The sequence below is a fragment of the Meleagris gallopavo genome, chromosome 20 (assembly GCF_000146605.3).
Source record: "Meleagris gallopavo isolate NT-WF06-2002-E0010 breed Aviagen turkey brand Nicholas breeding stock chromosome 20, Turkey_5.1, whole genome shotgun sequence".
Classification (NCBI taxonomy): domain Eukaryota; kingdom Metazoa; phylum Chordata; class Aves; order Galliformes; family Phasianidae; genus Meleagris; species Meleagris gallopavo.
In genome coordinates this window covers 4190243-4208767 of record NC_015030.2, presented here as the reverse complement: position 1 = coordinate 4208767, position 18525 = coordinate 4190243, and the positions used below count along the sequence as shown (strand labels likewise).

Below are 18525 nucleotides of genomic sequence, written 5' to 3'. Positions count from 1 at the left end.
GGGGGCAACGGCCCACTGGTACACAGCCTGTGCCACACCTGGATGCTCACAGCACAGCCCTGGACAGCAGCTGCCACCTGGTGGCACAGGGATAACGCTGCTGGCTTGGATGTGGACATTTGGGGTGGCCCAGACCAACGTCCTTGGTCACCAGGGCAGCTCTGGAGAGACCGGGGCTGCTCCAGCACAGCCCAGCATCACCAATTTTGCCCTGCCAGGCACAGCAAACCACAGGGCTGCAGACTTTCTGTTGTGTGGCTCTATCCTAAGAGAGGAGCCAAGGGGGAACAGGTTCTGCTGGTGGGGACATCATCCCACGGAGTTCCCTTTCCTTGACTTCGGGGGCCCTCAGTTGCAGAGAAGATGGGTGCTGGGGGCTGCCAGCCCATCCCAAAAGCTGGGCTCCTCGTTTGCTCAGCAGGGCTCAGCCCTGCCCTGTTTCCCAGAAAAGAGGGAGACAAAAGAGGAAGAGGGGGAAGGGAGGAGTTTAAAAGAAACTTCTTTCAACTTCTTGGGAGGAGAAAAGCCCTATTCAGAAGGGAAGAATACCCAGTGGAGCCGGTCACCAGGCAACCCACAGCAATGCATGGGCAAGGAACAAAGCTGCCTCGCTGCCCATCCAGAGCCCCTAGACTTGGGGCAGCAGCCATGCACAGGCACTGCAGGGCTCAGAGCCTGTGGGTGCAGCAGCAAAACCCTCTGTTGGCTCTGGGGGGTGACTGAGATAAAAGATACTAACCACATCTCAAAAGGCTGCAATGGAAACCAGCTTGGGTAAAGCAGTGCCATTTATTTTGCAAAAGCCCACTCAGAAGGCCAGTATTCCAAAGGCTTGCTGGCTGCAACAGTGCTTTTCTCAGCACAGTGTAGGGAGGCACTCCAGTCAGCAGCAAGGACAGACAGCATCCATCCCTGGACACTGAGAATTCTCATTTCTCCTGGTAGGAGAGGAAGAACCATGCTCCAGGCATAGCCAAGCACCAGCTTCTTCACCAGACTCACTACCTGCAGTCAGCAGCCAGGGGAGCCCACAGCAAGAGGCACAATGTCCAGCATCCTGCTGCACTATGGAGAGCTCTCCCCTTCCCTTGTGCTGATGGTGAACTAGGCCAAGGTCAGCAGGCTGGGCACCAGACATCACAGTGCTCCCCAGGAGGTGTCACAGCAAAGTCACATTGGGAACTGAGATGCATTTGGAAGTTAAGAGTTCAGTCCTCCTTTGTGTCTGCAGGGAGCAGAGCAACAACTGCACCTCCAGGACACAAATCATCCCCTTGAGACAGGATTGTCCGCGTCCCCATTTCTATCCACTGCTTACCCAAAACTCCCAGCTCCACAGAGAGCACTGCTCACGGAGAGAACCCACCTAGAGCAAAACTAGCCCCAGCCCCAAGACCATCTCCTTGCAGAGGGAGAACCTGATAAAGATAATGGGCACTGGAACATCTGCTATTCAGATTCATCCTGGATTTCTCTTTCCCAGCACCAGAGCCTACAACCATCCACAAGTCAGATGGGACTTGTTTGGAGGCACTTTTCCCTTCTGTTCTCTTGGTCTGTAGAATACACACATTTTAGGAAGTGTTGTGAGAAAACAAAGATACCAAAGGAGGGAAATATCTCTGTGCAGCTGAAGCTGGGCCTGGAAGTCCAGAGCTAACCCTGGCTTCTGAGGTCCTCTTCTGTTCCCCGTGAGGTGCTGTTGAGATTTCCCAGGCAACGGCCCTCATCACACAGTCAGGATCTCTGGTAGAGCTTCATGATGTTCTCATCATGAAGCCTTTTCCACACCTGCTTCTCCAAGTTGAAGTCATGGTTAATGTAGAAGACCAGTCGTTTCCACTCCTTGTCATAGTAGTGATCCGAGTATTTCTGGTGACCTTCTGTGATGTAGCCATAGGCACTCACCTGGGAAAGACAAGAGGGCTCAGCAGGGAGAGATATCAAGGACAGAGGGAGCTAAATGAAATACAGGACAGCTCCCAAACAGGGTGGGAGAACAGAACAAGGACAACTCCCAGTGACTCTGCAAGGGCACCCAACATAGACCAGGCTGTGAGAAGAGGCCCCAGAAAGCCAACATCCTCTTGCACTGACTGCCTGGAGGCACAACAGCTCTCAGGTCCTAAAGCAGGCTGCACAGCCTTTGTGTGAACTATTTTGGGGCTGCTTTTTTTTGTGCTCACTCTGTTCCCCTCTAGCTGACAAGTCAGGGCTGGGGACACCCATACTCAGTTATCCTTTGTTTTCAGACAGGGGTGTGAGCAAGAATCATAATGCCCTTACCCGGTCACAAAGATGCAGGGCAGTCAGCAGCAGCAGGGCTCCTGTTGTGGGTCTGTACAGCCGCCAGTGGGGCTTTTGAAGATTTTTAGATTTTAAGAACCTGCAGTACAAGAGAAGAAAGCACGGAGTGGCTGCTGAGCGTGCTGGTTCAAGCTGTGCATGGCTTGTCCTCCTTGGCTCATCTGCCACTTTCCCTCCTTGCAGCAGCTTGTGGCCACACTGAGCATTTCAAACAAGCCACGACTGCTCATGTGTGGGTAGTGCTGTGTGCTCAGTGAAGCACAAGGCCAGCCCAGAATGCTTCCATCACCTGCACTGAAACCAGTGCTCTGCACTCAGCCCAAACTTTACAGGTCAAGAGGCAGTGGGGATAAATGGGGACATGATTAAAGGACCCAGCACATTCAAATCACTCCCTGTTCCTTGCCTTGCAGTGCAGAAGTGGCTTTAGAGTCCCCTGGTATGTTCTACCCATCCACATTTGGGAATGAAACACGATGCAGGAAAGGTGCAGAAGGAGGGTCACAAAATCTGCTAGGATTTTGTGCCAGCAGTTGTTAGGAAGGTAGGAGTCCACACATTAAAAATAGAATTTGAGCTCTCCTGGCCTTGGAAAGAGCCCAAGTCAGAGAAGAGAGAGAAGAATGAGCAGGGGAGTGCAAGCCATCTGGCATTGAATTTGCTATCTATCAGAAAGACATAATGCAGCTCTCAAGGAGACCAAAGGGCAAACACAATCAGAGCTGGGCACAACAAGAGCTCTTCTTCCTACATCTCCTGGTCGTGTGTGGCCCAAAATTGGCAGATCTAGTATAGATAGTAATAGTATCCAGGACATACTTGTAAAAATGAGATGCAAAGAAGTGCAGTCAGGCCAGACAAATAGGATGCTGAAGGAGAGCCCATTACTGTGCTTAAGGGAACAACTAATCCCTTGAGTTAAGACATGATCTAAGGAGAGGAGGGCTGTTATGGAACCTTCCTCCGAGGTGCTGAGCAATGGGTAACATGAGAGGTTGGTCCTGAACAGTTAACTATTCTGGCACCTTAGCAATGCTCTGCTCACATCTAACATTGCCACTTGACCCCTTTTGGATGCAGAAAGCCAATCTGTCTGAGAGCTGCAGCTTCTCTAGCTCATAGATGAGAAGTTTGTAGGTCTATACCTGCAGCTAACGTCCCACTGCAGTACCACAGAGCACTTTAAGTGACTGCACACTGGTGAAGCTTACCCCAAATCTGCTGCTACAGCTCAACTGCAGTTACAAGTCAATGGGCTGGAAAGAGAGAGCACAGAGACAGAGAGATGCTGCTAGCCAGAAAGCACAGTTTCCAGCTCACCTGTTTTTCAAGTATCTGAGGAAATCAGGGTGAGTTACCAGGTAGTTATTCATTGTGAAATCTTCATCAAATCTCTCCCGGGGCCTTTGCCTAGGGACAGGAATAAGGAGTTTATCCTGTATTTCATTATGGCTGGAAAGCATCAGCCTGATGTACTTGGTGGTGAGAGAAGAATCACATCATTCAGTTATCCTGCAACATTTCTTACATGATGACAAAGCCTCCATAGCCTGCTGCAAGAGTGGCAACAAAGGAGATGGAAATATCTAAAACATGCATATGTAAAGATAAGACTTGGTAAAACCAGCTCTTCATGCATGAGTAGGACCACATACAGAAACCAAAGCAGAAAGCAGCTTGCATTCATCCCAGAGAAACTCAAAGCTTTCTCTGAGCTCAGACCACAGACCACTAAAAGCAGCTACTATAGAAACAGCTAGGAAGGAGGCGTATTGGTCACAGCAGTGCTCACAGCTGGGAGGAAAGAAGACATTTCTTCAGATAAATCAGCAAGGAGGGAGGGTTTAACTTGGTCTGCAAGTCGGCAGACTGAGCACTGTGGAACGAAGGTACAGCAGAGAGCTCCACACTGAAGGATGCAGAGGTGGGGCTAGTTTGCTTTACCCATAGTGGCCCAGGAATCCTTTCCTGATATCCTTGTTCAGCAGAAGAGCCTTCAGCCACTCGTAGTCTCTAACTGCCTCCAGGAAGTGAATGTATCTGATATGCTAAGAAAGAAAAAGTGGGCATTAATGAACAACACAAGAGAGACGTCCTTTAACACCAAAAAGCAAGCAGATATCTAAGCTGACTGAGCTTCTCAAGCGCACATCGGTGCTCTGCAGCTTTTAACCATCCCACAGTGACAGAATGGAGAGAACATCTGATCCATAGCTACTTCAACATGCCAAAGGTTTGTGAGCATGGCTGAACACTTCCCAGCAAGGTGGCTGATACTCACACCTGCCTCTGTTCAGGAGGCATTTGGAGAATGCCCCTAATAATGTGATTTAACTTTGGCTAGCCCTGATGTGGCCAGGCAGTTCCAAGTGAATTATTCTATTATATTCTAAAGGGCCAGGGTAGGACTAACACAATTTGCCACTATGAATATTCACTCTCAAGCCAAGGATCCCTCACTAACAGTAATGCTGAACTGTTAGCTCAGCCCCTTTGCCCATCACGCATGAAAAGATCAGAAATGAAGGTGACAGGTTAACAGAATCCTGTCAAAGCCGTACAATCATAGACCTGACTTACCTTCCCCTGTGGGATCTTCTTGAACCCTTTGTGTTCCAAGTTCTGGAGAGAGGACACAAGGGAGTATGCTGTGAATCCATAGAAGGAGGTTTTTGTTCCCACATCCTTTTCGTAACCTTTGATTACAGCCCCACTCACCCTGTCCAAGGAAATCAAACAAATAGCAGATAAACATGGGAAATGCTGGTACCCCTGTTTATAACTGGAAAAAGAGAAAAATCTTTGTGGTTTTTCATCTCCTCCTGCCATCAATCATTTGGGCAGCTGGCAATCAGCACAATTTCCTGCTCGCCAGAGCAGGTTGGCTGTGTATCTCCCAAGAACCATCAGATTGTCTTACCGGAACACATAGTCATGGGAGTCAATCTCCTGGCCCATTCCAGAGTTATTCAATATCCCTCCATTCCCCACAACGGCACAGCTGATGCACGTTGACACGTTACTGTTGGCCAGGAGCAGCTGCTGGTGGGGATTTAGAGGCAGCCGTGACATGACTTCTTCTACCACTGCGAAGCAAACATGGTGGAGCATTAGCATTGAGAACCTTGAGAATGGACCCAGGGAAACCACCACAATTTCCTCCACAAGATCCACCTGGCTTGGTGTATTTGTCAAAGAGGCCCTGCAAAACACCAGAAACCCAGCATACAGTTCCTGTGGGATGTTTTCACAGTCCCATTCTGACAACCCTGGGAGACTCACGTGAGTAATTGAGCTCCATGAAGCCATAGGGAGGTGCAAAATGCTCCAGGCGGTCCCACTCACTGACATTGAAGTAACTCTTGTCTATGAAGAGTGTGATGTTTGGCAGGAAAAGATCTCGCAGCCACTCTGACTTGGCAGCCTTGGCCCTCACTGATTCAGAGCAGGTCTTGAAAAACAAGAAGAAACAATAAGGGCCGATTAGCAGGGAGCTGATAAACCTGTCTGAGTGCCTATGCACAAGTGTCATGTAAAGAATCAGAAACTCCAATGGATCATCCACTCCTCTCAGTGTCCCCGTTGCCACAAAAATGAGGCACAATAACAGATGAACAATTAGATGAACAGATGAACAAGTAAGGCAGGATTACTCAAGTCTCTCAGCCTTTCCTCTTCAGAAAAACAGGCCTGTAGTTCTCACAGGTTTTAATGGCCTCAGGCCTCACTACCTGTTGCCAATTGATACCTGTAACAGGTGTAACCTAAAGGTACCAAATAAGGCCAGCAGTCCCTTTGACAACACAGCTCACAAGGCTTTGATCAACATACTGACACACATGTGGGGTCAGATCACCACTGGTGTTCCCTTAAAAGAAAAGAAAAAGCACGCATCTTATTCCATCTCCTAAAGGAAAAGCAGAGCAACTTACAGCTGATAAGGGAATCCAAGTCAGCTGATCCTATGTAACAAGAATGGTCTCATTGCACCTGGCAAGCATTAGGCTGTGTGTGCAGATGGAGAGCAGAGAGCTCCAACTGTGGTGGATTTTCCACTGAGTCAATTTAGGCTTTACTGTCTTAGACATCTTTCCAAACAGTTATTACACTATCTAGCAAAATACAAAAAGAAGACCAAGTGGACCTATGTGCCCACCTCAAACCCCCAGAAGTGGCCAGACTGCTTTACCAAAGCCTTGCAGCATGCTGATAGCTGAGCTGGGCTCCCTGCTGCAGGTGAGAGTGACATTCTGTTTGTCATGACAGCACTGCAGTGATAAAAATACTGTGCAGGGTTTGATGTTGGTGTCATTTCATTTTTAGCATGTTACATGTCCAGAGACAGGATGTTCCCTGCCTGTTCAAGCTGTACTTTGTACTGTTTGAGGCCTGATAGTTCTCATGCCTCCACAGCTAGTCTGGATCAATACAAGAAGAATTAGGGGAAAGTCTGACTGTGCAGGAAATGAAGGAAGTTGGAAGCACTTCTAGTTACTCCCTCTCTTTGCAGAATTAGAGATGACATTTGGAAGCAAGATTCAGTGCATGATGTCTAGATCCATAAGTTCACCAACAACCCTTCTGCATGCACTTCCTCCATGTTCCACTATTGTGGAAGGGTTTTCCCCACTGTCTTAGCTGTTCTGCACGCCCAGATGCTCTGCAGCCCCAGATAGAATGAAGAACACTCTTGGCTTCCTGCTGAAAGCTGTTGTCCCTCATCTCTCTGCCAGCTCCTGCTCTGCACTCCGAGATAGCTGCATGTCTTCTCCAAGGAGCTGCAGAAGACAGAAGCATCTGGGAGTCACCGAGCAGGATCCAGCTGACCTAACCCCGCTATGTGTAGTGCAGTAGCACAGGGCAGGAAGGGTGAGGGATTGACTCATATGGCACACACACACTCAGCCTCATATTTTGCCCACTCCCATTTGTATTTCAGGTGCCTCAAGTCCAGGAACAAGGATGCACATCCTGCTCCACACACTTGATCGTGAGCCAGGCCCTTCTGCTGTGTCCCACTAAGGCTGGGCCAGTAAATTAGCTCAAGGGTTTAACAGCCAATTTTTCTATTTAATAGAATCACGAATCTTCTCTTCTCATGTGGCTCAATGCCACACTGAAGAGCACAACCTGTCAGCAAAAGAATGGCTTGCACTGCCAAGAGGGGCAGTGCACAAAAGAGAAAGAACTCAGAAAGAAAACATCAAAACAGTAAAGTTCATCTCAGGATATTTCATCACTGCAGCTAATCTACCTCTGCTCTCTGTGTGTCTCCCAAGGCACAGTGGGATTGGAATTAACATCTTCAAGAGAGCAAGGGGAGGCCTGAGCAGAATGATGCAGTGCCTGCAGCCCTGGCAGTCCTCTCCAGCAGCACCTACATTCACCTTAATGCCACCAACAGCCTCCACTCTGCTGTCTCTGGAGCACACTTTACTCTGACTTAACTCAAACAACTAAGAAAGCCTCCACTTCTGTTCATCAAGATCCTCCTCACTCCCACTGCCAGTGTCACTCCTTACAGCACAGCACAAGCATGACAAGTTTCCCACTGCTGCCAAAGCTTTTGACTTGCATTGATAGGAAAACAGATTACACAGATATACTCCTGTTCCCTCCCCACAACCCTGAATACTTTAGCCTGGCTACATAAAACAAAAATCAAGGCAAATCTGGGAACTGTAAAAGCTGAGTCTTCACCACGATGGAGATTTCAATTCCCCAGGAAATGAGACGCCTGTATTAGGACCTTGATTTAGGGCTAGGCTCTGAATGTCTGTCACAGACATTACAAGACTCAGTGTAATGGCACTTACCTTAGGGCACTGTGCCACACAGAAGCTCCGTTATGTGCCTAAGTCTCCTATGCAATAGAGCAAGGCACTCAAGACTGGAATCGCCTTGTAGGACATCTAGAGATATTCTCCCCAGCTCCTGATGCTCCTGAGTTATAAAAAGATTGTTCTGACTGACTTTTAAAGAAAGGAACCCACGAAAATGGGTGCAGTTATAACAACTTCCCATCCTGGAGCAGGCCAACCGAGCCATACTCACACAGCTCTCCTGCTCTGGGCCTCAGCAGCACCTGCGTATATGAGTGGGTTGATCTACCAGCTTGGAGATCAGCCTCCACTCTGAAGGGCAAAGATGCCCAGGAGACAGCAGACAAAGAGGTCAACAGGGACATACACACAAGGCCATTATGCCTACCGATGCTGGAGACGAGCTATCCAGTATGTACTCATCATCAAAATCCCACTGAGGCTCAGTCTTGAAGTCAGCAGCCCTCAGTTTCTTCTTCTCTGTCACTGTGGCAGCCTGAGTCACAGGTCTTACGGTTTTCACCGATGCAGGAGGCTCTTCTGCCTTTGGTTTGTCTTTGGATGTGCTGTTTGCATGAACTACCCTCATCCCAAAGGATGGTTTCACAGTCACCTTTTCTTTGTCTCCCTTCATCCTGGGAACTGTTCTCTTTCCATCAGCTTCCTCTACCCCTGGAACTGGTCTCGCTGCTGTTTTCTCCTTTGTTCTCTCCACTACAGAGGCTGTTGATGCTGCTGTATTCTTGATTCCCTCCATCTCAGGGTATGGGGTCGCAGTCACCTTCTCCTTGGCTTCTTCCACCCTGGCAACTGGTCTCATTGTTTTCTTCTGCTCTTCCTTTCCTTCCCAACTTGGTGTACTCACAGCAGTATTCAGTTTGAGCCATGTAGCGTTTCTCTCCAAACCAACCTTCGAAATTCTCCCATAAGCAGAATAGTCTGAGCCTTGCTGATCTTGGGTGTCCACTTGTAGCATATGTGAGATGCTTTGGTAAATCTTGAGCTGCCTGAATGCAATCAAAGAAAAAGCAGACACATCATAAACATTTTCCACTTAACACTGAGCAGCTTCCAGCACACTTCTTGTGCTCTTGTCTGTACTTCAGATCACTTCTGCACACAACCATTACACTCAGATGACTTGCATTGGTGTCTGCAACTGAGTTTCTGCAGGGAAGTAAAACACCCTTGTTAGAAGGATGCTGTCTGAATTCAATTTCATTTAGGTATTTGCCACCAAAGTTTTATTCAAATTTCCATACTCCTCTTTGGGACTTAACTCAAGAAATATGCTTTACATTGGCACTAACTATAAACCAGCACAGAATAGCTTTGCCCTGCCCAGGGCACAACAGTCCACTCCCCAGGAGTGTACATAGAGCACTGCAGAACCCTGTTTCAGAGATACTGACTTCAGGACATGGGACACAACACATTCCACCTTATTTATCAGCAGAGACAGGTGCTTCTGTGTTAAAAGTATGGAGATCTTACAGAGTTCAGAAAAGGAAGCCTGATAAGGAGTGAAGTTCACTCCATAAGCATGCATCACTTCTTTTACACTATCTCTATCTATGACATTGGAAATTACAGTCATAAAAAGACCAACTGCTAGTATATGCTCTATAATTTGGTCCCCAAAACACCACTTCATCACCAAAACTGGCTTGCCTCAGAGACACCAATCAGATATAATGCAAACTGGTAATATCCCAGGATCAGATCCCAAGGGATTTGAGAAGGGCAGTTCTATCTTCAGATTCACTTAAGATATCTTCCAGAGAGAGCACACCACAAGTCAGACACAGCTCCAGTGCAGATCCTGCCTGAGGAAGCTAAATGTCCTGCAGAGAGAACAGAGTGATGCTGTGAACTCAGATATAGAATAATGCAGAAAAAGACTGTACAACCCCCAGTTCCATCACTTGAGTTTGGGTCAGAACCAAGGACTGAATCCAGACCTGCACATCTGGGGCCACAAGGCACTATTTCCTCTCCTTTTCCCCTCAACTACTGCAATGGCATCACACAGCACTCACCAGCTACAAACACCTTACAACAGGCACTTCAAAGCTATTAAACACATTCTAAAGCTTATATGTATAAAATCTTTCTTATATATATAGAATCCTAGAGTGGTTTGGGTTGGAAAGGACCTCAAAAATCATCCAGCTCCACACGGGCAGGGCTGCCAACCAGTAGATCAGGCACCCAGAGCATGCCAACCACTAGATCAAGCTGCCCCGGGCCCAACCAACCTGGTCTTGAGCACCTCCAGAGATGGGGCATCCACAGCCTCTCTGGGCAGCTATTCCAGCACCCCACAACTCTCTCTGTAAAAAATGTACCTCTGACATCTAATCTAAACCTTCCCTGTACACAGAGTTGTAGGGTGGAACAGGAAAAAGAAAGCTGAAAAATTCTGCAGCGAAGCTTTTACATACAACAAAAGTTTCCATAACAAACTGACACAGTTGTCTGATCTCACACTTTGCCCTTTGGGTGGTACAACTATCTGAATAACTTGAGGAGCGCTCCCAAGATGATACATGGGAAAAAAGCACCTCTGCAGATAAGAGGTTGGAGACAGCACTTTGATTACTGCTGAGGCTGCAGAGCAATACACTGTGAAGTGATTAGGAAATTATTAGCCTCATTTAACCAGCTTCCATCAAGGATGCAGTGGTTGCTTTCTATCATAGCCCTGCACATTTAAATGTGTCACTGCATACTCCAATAAAAGGAAATATTTCACTTATATTCTAGATAAAAAGACATTTGGTAACATTGAGACCAAAATGCAAAACGGAGGGCTCTTTGCATCCAAAACCTTACTTCTTGCAGTCAGAGGCACGTGGCCAGGCACTTGTGCCTGCACCTGCACAGGACCTTGATCCCCCGACCAACTCTTTAAAACCAGACAACTGGTTCAACCCAGCTCATCAAACACCAACCAGCCTCTGGAGTACAGCTTGCAAACAACTGTGGAAGCACAATAATACTTACTGTCACCTTCCTTTCCAATTTACTGAGCCCTGAAGCAAATAAACCCATGGCAATGCTGCTTTCTGTATTTCACGTTACATACAAAGGCACAAAAATAGAAACAGAGACAACCACATACTGCACATGCGTGGGTGTGTTCTACATAAAGTTTCAGTAGTATCAATGTTTCCTGTATCTTTGCAGGACAAAATGGTTTAAAGAAGCCAGGCATGGAAAAAATAAGATAACTTGTATCTTTATCACGTCAGTGTGACATCAGTGTGCCAGTACACTGCATGTTTGTATTACTTTAGGAATCAAGTGGTTATAAATGTAAAGGTATCACACCAAATTCAATGTCTAGCAATGCAATCTAGGCTAGAACTGGGTGAGGTCCATATGGAAGCTACAAGGTAAAAGCAAATATGTAGTGCCAAACTATGGAAACACACAGAGTTCGTCAAGTAAAAGCTGCTTTCTTAATACAACTATGCAGGGAAGTACTGGGAGCTGGCAATACAGCAGAAGAAAGTTTGGCTGTGATCTTCCAACACTGTGCTCTGATTGTATACAACACGGTTTTCTAAAGGAAAGTGGTCATCAAACTCAGATCCAAAGTGCAACTTTCAACATTAAAAGAGAGAGGGAGAGAAAGCGAGCAGAAGCACTCTATCCACAAGCACGTACTGCAAGGAAGCAGGGCTCTTACCTGAAAACGCTTTTATCCATGCCAAACAAGGAGCTAAAACTAGTAATGATGAGGGAAAAGATTGTTAAAATAAGCAGCCAACGGAATATTCTGGGATCTTTAGGAAGCCTTCTGATTAAAAACCTCATAGTGAGAGGCCCGGGAGAGATGGAAGCTCTGCTGCTGCTGCCCAGAGGTGTGCCCTATGCAGCTATTTCCAGGTGTACTGAACTAGTGGGCTGGTCTCTCTGGATTTCCCTGCAAGAATGTTCACACCCTCTCTTCTAAGGCTCCCTGAATCTTCACACACAGGTCCAATTTCTCAGACAAGACAGCAGCTTTACACCGACTCTATTATTTAAAACTTACTGCTACCCAAACTGGGGAAAAAAACACTTTTTACTCCAGACAGGAAAGGTTTCCTCTATTTCCCTCTATGAAGTCAGTCTGATGCAAGAAGAAGGAAATCCTTTACCTCTAATCTGGTGGAGGCATCACTGGGAGCATTGGTGTGAATTACAAGAGCAGCCATACTTGCAGTCAAAGAAACATGGAATGGCTTGGGTTGTAACAGACCTTGAAGATCATCTAGTTCCAACTCCTCTGGCACAGGCAGGGTTGTCACACACTAGAAGAAGAAAACAGGTTTCAGACCACCACCTGCCCGAGGGATTGGGAAAGATTCAAAGCATAAGCACAAACAAATCTTGGTTTCTTCTTCTTGCAGTGACTAGCTCCAACCCAAAAGCAATCCCTTCCCACAAAAGCTGATATGACATACACATCCATTTTACCTTGGGAGTGCTTTGCTGCAGATTGGAGCTGGACTCCTTGCAAATCCACCACAATGCAGAGGAGTTAGTGCTTAAAGTCAGATTATCTGAAAGTTGCAGCCAGCCAGTCCCCCCCCTCCAACAAGCCAACCCAGCTTTCAGACTACCAGAGTTCAGTCTCACTTTTTCACATCTTAAAAACACGTCAACTTCACTCTGCTATGGCCAACAAACTTGTTGCACAGGCTCACCTGGCTCAGGAACATGTCCCTTTGGCTCTGAGCTATCACACAGATAGATGGCTATTGTTTGCACTCTCCAGCCGTTCTTTTTGAGCTCTCTGTCAACTTTCCTCTCTGCCAAGTTTCCTCCACTGCTGTGGACACCCTCAGCCATCAGGAGATCAAACACTGAAAGAGCCTACATATTAACTGGTTGGGTTGCAGCCGGGACCAGTCCCTTACTTTTTTGGGGCTGAACTCTTGCCCCATTCCTTCACAATGATCATTGTGGACAGAAAATGCCAGTGATGGGTTCAACACTGATACAGGGCATGGATGAACTTGGCTCCATGAACAGCTGCAGAATGCAGAACGTAAAAGATATACATGACTTTGGTGAAACCACACTACCATTTCTTTCTTTGTGTTTCTTATGTTTGAATCATGTCATCATGTACAGAGAGACAACTGCTTTCTACACTACTGTTCCTCAACAGGACCAGTAGAACCAGGCTTTCCTCATCACTAGTGTCAGTTCAAACAAAGCTCCACTGATGCCCTGTGCATACAAAACATTCCAAGGGTAAAAGAATCTCTGCCACAGCCTTGAGGGTACACACCATGCTTGAGTGGAGCTATCAGCATATCCAGATCTAGGAGATGTTGTTTCCCATTGATCCGTAGCACCTGATAATGTCTTGCCTTGTCCCAGTTTCCCCAACTCATATCTGAACCTCTCCTCTTCATGAAAATCTGCACTTTGCCCAGAGACTGACTTGGCAGTCCAGAACATGTGTCCTCACTAGCAAAAGGCAAACAGAGATGATCTCCCGCACCTGAAATGCAGTTTTACATACTACAGCAAACAGCTATTTTAATTCACTGGAAGCAGTTAATTATTAACCCTGATAACTCAAGTGGGAATGGCTCTTAGTCTAGAAGTTGGTTTTGTGCAGTTCTTATCAAAAACAAAACTGGCAATAAGTTTTTGTCGCCAACATCACAAATGTTAGAAGCTAACATTCACACTGTTCCTAAACACACAGAGTGCTGATGTTTGCTCTAAGTTACAGGAAAGCCAATGAAAGGTTTCATGCCTACCTTGTCCCAGATGTGCATCTTAGCATCTGCAGGGAGTCCCTGTAGCTACATCAGCATTCATCTCTCTGGATTAAAGTGAAAAACACCAGTTATCAAAGGACAGAGGAGAAAAAAATGAAACAACACATTTGAAAAAGTCCTTGAAGAAGCATGGGGAGGTTGTTAGCCCAGGTACAGCAAAACATTTCAATCTTCCCAAAGTGAGCCTAGGATCAGAGGAGATCCACTGCATAGTTATAGGCACTTAGAAAGGGGTTGGCCATGGTATTGTCATGCAGCACTCAGGAGCCCTAAGCAATTTTGGAGAGCCAGGTTACGGGGCTGGGAGTGCAACATGCAAGCAGCAATTTTGTGCTCACATCTCCCAAACAATATTGTCTCACAGGGGCAGCTGTTGGTCCTGAAGCACTGATATGCAGCACATATAGCAATGGCTTCGTTTTAGCCTTCGTCTTTCCAGCCCTCTGTGCCTTTGGGCATACTGCTTGGGAGAAGCTGCTTGTGTGTGACTACAAGGCATTTATTGTTAACAGAATCCCAAAGAGAAATTCTGGAGGCAGTAAGCATTTTCCTTCGACTTCCTCCATGTAACATTGCTGCAAACCCAAGAGCCACGAGGGATGGCAAGACTCCTACAACCAGAAAAAGACAGCTTTCTTTGCTCTTGAGGAGCTGTGCTAACAATTGTGGAGAATGTGTAAGCACTCTGTGCTCAAAGGCTGTGCTTTGGGGAATATTCAAATCTCTGGCAGGTACAGGAGCTGAAAGCAGGGCCACTATGCAAAACATACAGCTTTTCACCTTCCTGTATTTGTGCAAGGGAACAAACAAACAAAAATCCCAAATCCTAATGGGTTTCATTTCCTTGGAATAATATTTCATCCTCTTTTCACCCTCGTTGCTGAAATCAGCCTGCCAGAGCTCAGCCAGCCTGGTGAGCTCAAACACAAGGTCAGGTTAGGAAATGTGGCTGTACACTCTCAGCCAAGGTGAGGGATGATCCAATGAAAACACAGACCAAGAACAAAGCTGCTCCCTTACAAAGCTCTGTAAGAAGCCTGATTGGTGGGACTTACTGGGCCCATAGAAAACTGTTTTTCATTCACCTCCACTGCCAGGGAGATAATCGGCAAGACTGCAACCTGACACGGGCGCTGGCAACTTCTCAAGGGCCACAGGACAGATGCCAGCTTCCTTTCCCAGATTAGAGGTTTTGTGTGCTTCCCTGGCAGCCCTACTGGCAGTCCCAAGAGATGCTGCTTCTCTCATTGTGCAGAGACATTGTGCACAACCAGCTGCCAGCAGCAATGCCTACACCAGAAATTATTCTGTTCTCTAGCACTGAAAATAAGACTTGTTTTAGTGAAATCTACCTGAGGCCAAGTGAAGATGGCTCTTTCCTAGTACTTTTCTAACATTCTGTTTAACTCCAGATCCACTCAACTATATCTTTAGTTACATCTTGGGCAGATAAAAGGCAGATTTGTCTGTTCTGTTTATTTTTTTAAATAAACTTTATCACAATCTGATCTGTGTGCTGAGGCTGTTAGCTCAAGTCTGAGCCACACCAACGATTTATCTGCGTGCAAATTTTCCTGAGGGCTGTGTATCAAACCTTGTTTATTTGTCTGTGCTCTGTGTGCTTTCCACTTCCCCATGTCTGTGCAAAGGAAGAGGGCATGCCAAGATGTGCTGCAAGAGCAGCAGAACTGCACAAAGAATGTGTAAACCATTGTGGTTTTCAGTGCTATTTTGCCTGTGTGGTATCCAGCCTTACCCAGCTAATGACTTGGTAAGGAAACTGCCTGAAATCTACATTGTGACAGCAGATGTTATGGGTCCAACCTGGAATATTTCCCCTACTTCCAGCCAGCAATGTGAACACAGGCAGCTCTCCCGCTAGAGGTGGAGTCCTTGCTTGGAGCAATCGCTTGGAGGTAGGCTGTAAGTGCTCTGAATTTGCCTATATTACAGCCTCTAATCACTGGGACTTTGGTTCTTTTTGTTATCACAGCTCCTGCTCAGGTTTTTTGAGGTCCTTGTGGCCACAGCTAGAGGTGTTAACCTCTTAAACGAAACAGATTAAATTTTCCATCACTGCTTTTCTGCTTCTTCAGCTGTTTGCCATGGACCCTGTCCTGCTTAAGCTGCAAAACTGAAATGGCACTGGTCCCTGCATTCATTTTTCCTTTCTCAAAAACACCAAGCTGAAAAGATCGATGGGCCACCTCATTTGAGAGAATTTAAAGGAAAAAAAGCCGACAAATAAACAGAAAAAATATGCTCCCAGTAACAATGGCTACACACTCAGTTGGAGTTTCACAGGCTGGAAGCAATCAGTGCTCCTTTACCCAAATGCCTCCCTAAACAGCCTTTTGTCTGTCCCGTCCCAGCAGGAAGCCTAGCGTATCAACACGGAGCTGACAGGCAGAGAGACAGAACTGACATCACTTCAAGGGCTGATTTGTGGGTTTTGTGGTCTGTGGGTTTTTTGTTTTTGTTTTTACTTCTCCATTAAAACCTACTGATAGAAAGTTAGAGAATATTCTTTTCCTTCTGTGGAACCTCTGAGACAGCTGTTTACTCAGCAGCAGGGCAGTACTGCAGACAGGTGAGCAGCTGGTGTACTGAACTCGTGGCTCCTCACCTGAAAACCAGCCCTTCAGCAGAAAGATTGCCCATCAGCTGCTAGGATTGGGAGAATTCCTGGATTCTCTGCCGCTCTGGAGAGAGAAACATAGGGACCACAAATCCTTCTCTATACCTCTAGCAAGAAATGCAGGCACACTTCTCAGCATTTCACATATGCCTGCAAAAATAAGGACCTGCACCAAATCACAGTTGTGCTGGTCTACCACGTTTCAAGCCAAATGTGAAAAACTTCTTTGTAAAGATCTTTCCCCTATTCTTCCCACTAATTCAGCATCAGAAGCCACCCCTCTTTAGAACTGAAGGGACAACTGTGCCATTTGGCATCCTTTGGTGTGAAAAGTGCTTACAGAATAAAGTACCTGTAAGCCTGCTTCTTGAGTGATGTACATCATGGTGTCCCTGCCTTACAGCTGGAAAACTGCAGTCCCACAGTGCCTTCCTCTCTGTCCCAGTAGATGCATCAGAAAAGTGATTTTTAGCTGCAACAACAACAAAGCCATGGGGTCTTGTGAAAGGCAAGATGGATTTACTGCTGGAAACCACATGCTTCTCTTCTATCTACTGTCTTCTATTCAACAGTTCTCCTGTGTTATCTAGAAACCTAGAGGGCCCTGTGCTACCTTTCTTCACCTCACTCCTATTAACTTTTGCCAGCCAGGAACAGGTGACTCTTTGCCACCCCATTTGCACACCACCTATAAATATGCTGGGAAAACCACAGGCAAAGAAACTGATGAGAAGAGCAGCACACTGTGCTATTGTAGTGGAAATGTGAGATTCTTGCATTTGAGAATGGCATACCAGTCTCTCCCAGTCCCCTGGGAGCTACTTAGCATCTTTTCAACTGGGGTTTGGCTTGCAAGCATTGGATCTCTAGGAAGATTTGCACAATGTCAGGCAGAGCCAAAAGGGATCAGCTAGTCTGTTTCTAATAAACATGTAATGGCGTTACACATCTCCTCCCATGAGCTGCATTTCATAAAGTTAGGTACTACTCCAGTGCAAAGCGTGGCACAGAGCTGCTCAGTGCCTGGCTGTCTTTGGCTGGGGAGCAACTGCATTGTGCATCACTTGTTTTGTATATTATTCTGTCGTTAACATTATTAATTTTCCTTCCTTTTCTGTCCAATTAAACTGACTTTATCTCAACCCATGAGTTTTACTTTTTTCCAGTTTGCTCTCCTTTCCCACTGGGTACGGGGGAGTGAGCGAACAGCTGATACCAGCCACCGGTAAGAAAACTAATTCTCCCCAGGTGAAACAAGGATAACATTCCACGGGCCAGTTTTTATGATACCCATCTTGTTCCAGTCAACATTCGGTCAATATTTGAATTCATATTTACACCTTTATCTTACAATTGTAAGTAAACATCAGCCCAATTCACTTCAAATGAATTAATATTTGTTGAGACAATGCATAAAACCACTAAGAGGAGACTCTTATCAAAGCAGACAGAATTTATCTTAGTGGTGTTTTCCAACCCAAATGATTCCATGACTCAGTGAAAATAAGGACTTGAGAAAATAACTCTTCTGGTAATTTAACTGTGTGTGCTATTCTGTGAAACTTTATGGCAGAGCAGTCTGAGCATTCAGTAGTACAGAACAAGCAGTTAGGTTTATAAACTTACGTAATTTGTCTGAAAGCACTTCCAAATCAAGTTACGGTTGTTCCTTCAGCTGCTTCTGAAACATGATCTTTGCTGGAACAACGCTATCAGCCACACACTTTTTCAGACACGTCTGAAATAAACAGAAAGAAGACGGAGTGGTCAAAAGCAGCTGACCACATGAGAATGTAACCAGGATGACACCACAAGTCCTGCTTTTGCTACATGGGAATCTTTTTGGTTTTAGCTTCATCTAGACACTGGTGTCTCCACCACAACATCCTCAGAGTGCTGATGGCTGAACCCACAGTGCTCCGGCAGCTCTCCAGTCTCAAATGGGCTTTTTGCTTTGCTGCCACCAAAA

General features: G+C 46.3%; 1 protein-coding gene across 2 annotated transcripts; it reads right to left on the bottom strand.

Moving 5' to 3' along the window:
- Nucleotides 1–757: 757 nt before the first annotated feature.
- Nucleotides 758–17012, bottom strand: ST6GALNAC1 (ST6 N-acetylgalactosaminide alpha-2,6-sialyltransferase 1). 2 transcript variants are annotated; one of them, XM_031556301.1, is made up of 11 exons: nt 16909–17012; nt 13898–13962; nt 12278–12430; nt 8518–9136; nt 5590–5758; nt 5228–5393; nt 4888–5026; nt 4252–4355; nt 3628–3717; nt 2287–2386; nt 758–1908 (listed from the first exon to the last, which is right to left on the bottom strand). In XM_031556301.1, the coding sequence occupies exons 4-11, from the start codon at nt 9103–9105 to the stop codon at nt 1738–1740; spliced, it is 1527 nt and encodes a 508-aa protein (XP_031412161.1). In that variant the 5' UTR covers nt 9106–9136; nt 12278–12430; nt 13898–13962; nt 16909–17012; the 3' UTR covers nt 758–1737. The 2 variants fall into 2 exon arrangements, with proteins under 2 accessions (XP_031412161.1, XP_003211467.1); XM_003211419.4 differs by lacking the exons at nt 12278–12430; nt 13898–13962; nt 16909–17012 and adding an exon at nt 11824–12039.
- Between the last annotated feature and the right edge of the window lie 1513 nt (nt 17013–18525).

Coding starts and splice junctions, on each gene's coding strand:
- ST6GALNAC1 (XM_003211419.4), bottom strand. CDS start 11,951: ATGAGGTTTTTAATCAGAAGGCTTCCTAAAGATCCCAGAATATTCCGT. Junction 5,394..5,589: donor CATGGAGCTCAATTACTCAC/GTGAGTCTCCCA, acceptor TTTGCTTCGCAG/TGGTAGAAGAAGTCATGTCA. Junction 2,387..3,627: donor CTCAGATACTTGAAAAACAG/GTGAGCTGGAAA, acceptor CTTGTACTGCAG/GTTCTTAAAATCTAAAAATC.